This window comes from Symsagittifera roscoffensis, chromosome 1 (genome assembly GCF_963678635.1).
Source record: "Symsagittifera roscoffensis chromosome 1, txSymRosc1.1, whole genome shotgun sequence".
Taxonomy (NCBI): domain Eukaryota; kingdom Metazoa; phylum Xenacoelomorpha; order Acoela; family Convolutidae; genus Symsagittifera; species Symsagittifera roscoffensis.
The window spans coordinates 91623079-91630949 of NC_087062.1; the positions used below are offsets into that span (position 1 = coordinate 91623079).

At 34.8% G+C, this 7871-nt stretch overlaps 1 protein-coding gene across 1 annotated transcript; it reads left to right on the forward strand.

Moving 5' to 3' along the window:
- The first annotated feature begins 2782 nt into the window (after positions 1 to 2782).
- Positions 2783 to 7065, forward strand: LOC134857216 (uncharacterized). Its single transcript, XM_063873591.1, has 3 exons — positions 2783 to 3145; positions 5418 to 5938; positions 6834 to 7065. Exons 1-3 carry the CDS (start codon positions 2850 to 2852, stop codon positions 7061 to 7063), a joined length of 1047 nt encoding a protein of 348 aa, XP_063729661.1. The 5' UTR covers positions 2783 to 2849; the 3' UTR covers positions 7064 to 7065.
- Positions 7066 to 7871: the final 806 nt, after the last annotated feature.

A 7871-nucleotide genomic window follows, 5' to 3' on the forward strand; every position in this document is an offset into this window, starting at 1 on the left:
GTCAAATCTTCCAGTGGCCCTCCAGACCTCACCAATTTTCGAGTTATTTTCTTTCTAAAAATTTTTTTAGCTTTTTCAAAGCGAGCACTAATACACAGACCTAAAAAGCATTGGTAATTTTTAGTGTTTTTGCGCTGATACTAGCAGTTTTTTTTGTTCCGACTTGTAAAAAAACTGAAGAAAATAAAACGCGCGATTTTTTTCATTATTTCAGACCGATTTTACAAACTATGACAGCGTAAGGGCGTTGACTTGGAAAACTTGGATTGCCAGGCGGGTAAGTTTGCGCCAAACTGAAATGCGGATAGCATCGCTGCATGAGTGTTGCTTTCATATTTTCAATACGCAAAGATTCTTTGCTGGCAAGTTATCCGCAATCAAAATTGTTTCACTATGAATTGAGGCCAACTAGAATAGGTCATTTTAATTCTTCTCAAAAGATAGCACCTGTGTGTGATATTGCCAGTACACAAACTGAATTTTTTTTGAAAAATCTTAGAGTCAGTTGGAAGCAAAAAATTTTTGTAGCAATCGAAGTTTAAGGGGCAGTTAAGGTGCAGTCGAAAAATTCAGGGCTTTGTTTTGATATACGAGCAGTCGTGTTTTGATATATGCTGGTTTATCAAAACAACAAATTACTACCAGAAGTTTTATAATACTACAATAAAAAGCATTTGCCAAATAAAAAACAAAGTGATGTATCTGCTTGCTAAGTGCTTGATAAAGAAGCAATTTTGACGAAAAACCTACTTCAACCAATTTGGATCAATTTCTTCTATGAAGGATTAAATCTCTGCTCACGCTGCGCCTGAATCATTCCAAATTGGGAATAGTGGCAACCCACATAATTTTACCAGAAAAAGATCACAGCCGAAGTGTAATTATAAGTTTGAGCTCAGGACAACAATGTCTTTATTCAAAATGGCTAGATAAAAAATCGAAGTTTGTCTGCAGAACATGAAACCACCTAGAGCACAAATAAACGGGATTTTTTTTCAAAAGTCGGAACAATAAAAATTACAAGCATCCAGTTAAAATGAATAAAAGTTAGTTTGAAAATTAGACAAAGCGAGTTTGCCGCAAGTTAGTCTGGAAATTGTTTATGTTCAAAGTTTATTATCTTATGGGTGACCACGCTATGATGATTTTACGGTTTATGGAGCAGTAATGCCATTAAAAAATTAAATGTAATAAAACAAATTGAAAATTTTTTCTTTCTAAAATTTGAAGGTTTTTACATTAAAATCAAACCCCCCCCCCCCCCCACACACACTCAATAATAAAAACAAAAGAATATATTTCGCTCCTTGTAACAAATCAGTTATGGCAAATGAGCGTCTTTCAACCAATTTGGAATGATTTCTAAGGCGGATTAAATCTCCGCTTACGTGTTAACAGCGCGAACAATATCGCGCGTTAATTGTCCCTAATTGGCCAAAATGGCGATATTTAAACTACCATAATTTTGAGAAAAACAATCACAGATGAAAATAAATTCAAAATTAAGCTCGGGACAACCATACCTTTTGAATGATATAAGCATTTTCCATCAAAATGGCTAGTTAAAAAGTCAAAACTTGTCTGAAGAAAACAAACCCACCCGAGCACAAATATTCCGTTACTTTCGCATCGGAAAAATAATCAGCATAAAGCAAAGTCTTAAACAGACCAAATAGCATGCCTCAATTCAGTTTTGTTTTGAACAATTTATAACGCTGATTAATCCCAAAATGGAAAATTCGGCAATCATTGAACCGCCATAACTTCAAAAAAAAAATTCACATTTGATATATATTTGAGTTTGAGCTCAGGAAAACCATACTTTTTGGACAACAATCATTCAAAAAAATTCGCCGAAAAAGGCTTATTAAAAAAATGAAAATTGTCTGGGAAAAAACTATCCCGAGCACAAACGATCCGTCCTTTTCTAAGAAAATTGCCAATCATCAACTTCGTGGGAGCTGGGATATTTGAAAATTTGAGTAAAATATCTTTTTATTTCAAAAAATACTTCCATTAACATAAGACGGACAAAACGGTAATGTTCAGGGCGTTTCTTTAAATGAGCAATGTTGAAAATATTAAGAGAAAAACTCCAAAATATTTACTACAGAAGCAATGTTTTGCTGTTGCACATTTAGTGGAATGTAAAACACAATAACTTGTTTTTAATAATTTAGTTTTTAGTTGGAATTGATTTCAATGAAATAGAAACGCTGAGTTTTTCTTTAGATTCAGACGAAATATTCTTGTTTCGCGAGGCTAATAGGAGCTCTGGTAGCAAGCGGCTCTGGTAGACCTGAAGCTGGAGGCAGGGTGAGCTCGTTCTCACACGCTATCATTACCATGGCAGGGGTCAAACACTGTATCAGACATTCTGCAAGTAAACGCCTAACCTGCATTCGGCGCTGTAAATTCTTATGCTCTGTAAATTCTGCTGAAAACTGTTTTAAATTCGGTCTGATCAAACGCCGCGTGCTAAAGTTGCAAATTGTCGTAGTAAATTAGATTTACCGATTTGCAACCTTCCGAATTAATGTGAGATGCGAGTAAGCGCCTGAAATCAGAAATCAACTTTGTTTTCAATATTTTCAATACCTTTAATGAAAAATTGGCGTTATTTGTTAGAAAAAATGAACGCATTACTGTATTCGTTAGTGTTCAGCAGCAATTTTTTGTTCAAGATGGCTTTTCACATTGAAGCATAGAACACAAGTTTTTGTTTTCTGTTTTTTCATATGTTATTCATGGCTATATAAAAACAATGACCGGTATAGTTTTCGAGAACTAGTGAGCTTTAAACTGATACAAAGTTAAAAGAATCTTGCAAATATTTTATAATAATAAATATGATTCTCATTTTGAAAAAATGGTTTCACTTAATAGCGATTATTGCATTATTGGTCCTCGTTGCGAGTATTCTCTTAGCAACAAACCACCAAAACGAACTTGACCTACAGCCTCATTCATTTTCCCTCCCTACAGAACGGTTACAGTTAGCCCAGCCGAAGTCAGTTTGTGAAGGGAGTTGGGACTCGACTAACAACGTGTGGATCATAGAAACTCAGAGAAGGGACTCGATTGCCCCCATTGACCAGTGTACATTGGAGAGCTACGCCAGTAAAATGCCAGATGTTTGCATTAGGTACGTAAAGTAGAGTACAAAACGGATGCATCGCTAACTATACAGCCTGTAGTACAAAGAAATTAATTAATTCACATAGGCCCGATTTTTCTGCATTCTTTTTTCTGCATTCTAAAAGAGAACTTTAAAAAAATCAAAAATTTTCTGGCGCTTATTTGAAAGTCTTATAGTAAGACTTTTGGAGCTACTTAAAAATCATCTTTGCTATTTATTGCTCCGACCAGCGAACGTGATCGAAGTTAAATCAGTTGAAACTATTTCAGTCGTAGTTCGGACTGCAATAAAACATTTCATTTTTTTTCTCAGTTTCGAGAATAACAGGTCAGATTTTTGTTGACTTTTAGGTCTTTTTAGTAAAAAAACGAAGAATGATAAGTAGTGTTGAGTGAAATTTATATCTGGCAGATTTTGGTAGTATAGAGACTGAAGCTTACGTTAATTAAGCTGTTCAGTTTGAGAATTGTGAACCTATTAATCTTCAAAACTTTCAAAAGGAAGTATTGCGAAGATGGTCTTCCTAAAACACTACAATGAACTTTTTATCAAAAGTGAGCACCAAAAATCCAGAAAATGTGTAGCTGTTTGCTCGTTTTAAAAATTAAGACCCGATAGGCCAAAAATGATGTAGAAAAAACTGGATCACATGTCTTAAAAAAATTCAATCACTTTGGCGTCAACAGGTATTTTGATAGTCTTTTACTTTTTACGACATCCAATTTATCCTGTTTCACTATTAGCGCGTTGTTGTGCAAATAGCGCAGACGGTTGCGAACAGTAGTTTTGGACTTTGAAAAAAAAAACAAGAAATTCTAATCAACTTTGTATCAATCAAACTGTTTTGGACTTTGAAAAAAAAACAAGAAATTCTAATCAACTTTGTATCAATCAAACTATTCAAGCTTGTGTAACTTTATGTGTGGGCGAAACGAGGGAATAAAAGTAAACTTAAAAAATTAAAAAAGTAAGATTTAAAAATTCTTTCCTATTTTAAGATTGAAGCAATTTTTAGGTAGGTAATTACTCTCATCTTTGAGCCTTATGCTACACTACTGTTTATTTGATCGCTTTTAATTCTTTTGTTATTGTTCGCAACTAAGAAAAGTTTTGGTAAAAAATGAAACAAAAAAAAACAAAAAAGGTCCTTAAGCATTTTTTAAAACGACTTTCTAAATGTTGACGGAATCACGATTGAAAAAACTTTCACGCGACTGAGTCTGAGAAACTTTCTTCACGCAAGACTTCGTGTGGAAAAAGCTTAAGGAGAAACTCTGAAACAAACAGAATACTAAACTTTCTCATTTTGTGATAAATACAACATGTATACTGGGCTTTTGTGCTAGTATCACTGAATGTAGCAAAATGGTATTCGTAAGTACAAATATACAAGCCACGCCATATTAAGTACAAAGTGATAAATTTTGCTCCTATTAACAAATCAATTATGGCAAATAAGCTTCTTTCAACCAATTTGGAACGATTTTTAAGACGGATCAAATCTCCGCTTAACCGTTAATAGCGGAAAATATATCGCGCATTAATTTTCCAAAATTGAACAAAATGGCAATTTTTAAACGCCCATAACTTTATAAAAAATGATCACAGGTAAAATATTTTTCAAATTTAAGCTCAAGACAACAATAGCTTTCGAATGATATTTTAAAAAATTGCTTCAAAACTGGCTAGTTAAAAAGTCGAAATTTGTCTGAAGAAAAAAAACCACCCCGAGCACAAATATTCCGTTACTTTCGTTACGAAAGTCGGAACAAAAAGGTACAACTGGTCAGTTACTATGATTTAAAAATTCAAAAGTATGTCTCAACGAGCCTTACGCGATTTAATTTGCAAAATAAACAGATTAACACTTTGTGAAATTAGAGAACTTTTTGAAATCTATTTTTTCCAATCCGAACAACGACAGAAATAGCTATACTTTGATACCGCACTTGAACATATAACAATTGATCTCTATAGTTCATGTACTATCGTACTATCTATTATTACTGCCTAAAATAGTGCCAAAAATGGTCTAAACAAAAAATTTATAGTGACAGACTGTTTGCCAACATAAGTACTTCTGAGATCAATCAATCTTTATCAGGGGTAGTTCAAAGACTTTCTTGAAAGGGGGAGCGGTTTTTTTTTAAATCGAAAGATCGTGTCAATTTTTTTAGGTCGATTAAAGACACTTTCAGAACACTTTAAAAACCCTATTTTGGGAAAACGTTCTGTATAATAGCATTGAATATACATTTAGTCCGCAGTCATTTTTTAGATTGCTTCATCTTGACAGTAAAAGCAGTTTGGAGAAAATCAAAAGTGATTTAAGTCGAGTTTTAGCACCGAATTTCCAAAACATCGAAATTGTTCAAATGGATGTCGAGGATCTTTTCAAAGACACACCTGTGATTAACTTGATCCCCATGATTAACTCAGCGCACTTCAAGTTTGTTCATATGAGTGATGTCGCCAGATTAGCTGTTATTTACAAATTTGGAGGAATTTACTCAGACGCCGATGTAATTTTGCGTCGAAAGCCTGATTTTGGAGCAAAATTTTATACACAGAGCGGGGCTTCTTCGTTGCTTATCAACGCTGCTTTCGCTTCCCCGAAACACGATCACGTGATCTACCAAACACTTGTGTCCTTGAATGCCACTTACAGTCCAAAGGGATACACAGTTATGTATGAGCACGAGAAAGTGACTAAGCGACACTGCATTTCGTCGTGTGGAACGAAAAAGGAGTTCAATCAAAATAAAACCAGCTTCATGTGCTGCGACTTAAAAATAGTTGGTAAGTTTTCAAAGGTATATAAACTGCATTTGAAATTTATTGAACAATAAAAACTTATTCAGTACCGAAATTGTTGACGAATAAAACTTCAAATTTAAAATGCGTTTTTCTCAAATTGGGTTGTTTTTAGACAAAAATTGATGACCAATATTGTTTAAAATTTCAACAGAATTAATATAGTTTTTGGTTTTTTTAGTCAATCAAAAATTACTCCAAACCTATTTACTGACAAAACCAGGGGCGGATCTAGGTTTTTCAAAAAAAGCCAAACATGATCGTTTTGTGAGGTAAATGGTTGGGCCCGAATGTTGCAAGACACATTGCTCCATATTTTTCCTATTAAAAGTTTAAGCCAGATTAGTCTTCATCATTTTTTGTCTAAAATTAAGCCAATTTGAGAAAAAAGTGATTTAATTTTCAAGTTTAATTAGTTTTGTCCGGATAATTTTAATCAGCACTGTAGTCAGGGGCGGGTTAAGGGGTGGGGAAGCAGTGGGGCGGACGCCTTCTTTCCCCCTTAGGGATTCGACCCCCTGCTGACCCAAAGGGTCTCCCTTTGTACTATTTTGAGATATCCATTTTTGGCTGACAGACACTAAAATATTCTAAAGGCGCCTTCGGCGTCTATATTTAATAATTTTGATGGGGAAGCGCTCACCGAAAAAACACAATTTTTGGCCTGTTTTTTCAAAGTTTTGCCTGCGGCGAAGAAAATTTGGCCGAAAAAGTCTTTTTAGTGCTTTGGGGAGCTCGGAAAATCAATTTGATCGACCTTAAAAAAAGGTGGTGGACAACATTTTTTTGATAATCCCCCCCTCCCCCCCCCCCCCCGTTCGAGAAAATTCTAGATCCGCCCCTGACTATAGTCTATCCACTTAACTTTTTTGAATTTTAGCTAGCGGTGAAGGTCAGTGCGGAAGAAACTGGCCGATTGAAGTTTCAGAAAAGCAAAACTGTACATTCTACCATTATTCTCGCTCATACAACTGTCTACACAAAGAGCGAAAGATAGAGTACAATTTTGACCTGCTATCTTCAAAAGATGATCTGGCCAAAGTAGCCAGAGAAAACTGTCCACTAGTCGTGCAGACCTTCCGATCCTTCAATATTACATGCAATAAGTGAAAAAAAAAACATTTAAACTCAATTTAATTTAAAAATTCAGTTTTCGCAAAGTAAAGCAAGATTCTCACCAAACCGAACAAAATGAGTTTAAACGATGCAAGATATGTTTTATATCTAAGTTGAACTCCACCAGAATCATAAGCCTCGTTACAAAATTGGCATAAAAAAATTTACAGAAGAAATAGGTTCAAATGAAGCTACTTGCAACTCTGGCTGGGATGAGTCGCAGGCAGTAGCGGATTTAGGGGGGGGGGGCGGAGGTCAATTTAGGGTCTGTATAGTAGTTTGGGAGAGCTCGGAAAATCAATTTGGTCGACCTAAAAAAAAGGTCGACAAAATTTTCAATTTTTTTTGAAATCCGCCCCCCTCGAGAAATTCCTAGATCCGCGCCTGGTCACAGGCATTCGCCTTTACAACACCGACGCTAATATATTGAAATTGTCTCGGAAAAATACACATATTGTTCCCAAATTAAAACAAGGATAGCCGGTTACTGTTCAAATGGCACAGAATGTTCCGACCAGTCTTTAAAAAATACAATTAAGTTTTTCATGTAATTATTGTTTTGTTTTCGGCGTGGTGTGATAAAAGGAGCTGAGCAGAAACCTGTAAATTAAGTATATTTGACAGTCATAGTAAAAAACAGCAAATTGAAAATAATTTTTGTAGAAAAGTGACTAGAAAAACAAAACAAAGTTTAAAAAAAATTAGAAAATATTCTTTTTTTGCTTTTTTTAATTTTTGATGTTTTTGATTCCAAGAAGGAGTACAAGTAAGATAGTTGGGCCCTAACATTTAGGTGGCTCCC

What these genes read in the sequence shown, in the direction of transcription:
- LOC134857216 (XM_063873591.1), top strand. Translation starts at nt 2,850, where the DNA reads ATGATTCTCATTTTGAAAAAATGGTTTCACTTAATAGCGATTATTGCA. An exon ending in ATGCCAGATGTTTGCATTAG is followed by an intron (nt 3,146 to 5,417) that starts GTACGTAAAGTA and finishes GTCATTTTTTAG; the next exon opens with ATTGCTTCATCTTGACAGTA. An exon ending in CTGCGACTTAAAAATAGTTG is followed by an intron (nt 5,939 to 6,833) that starts GTAAGTTTTCAA and finishes TTTGAATTTTAG; the next exon opens with CTAGCGGTGAAGGTCAGTGC.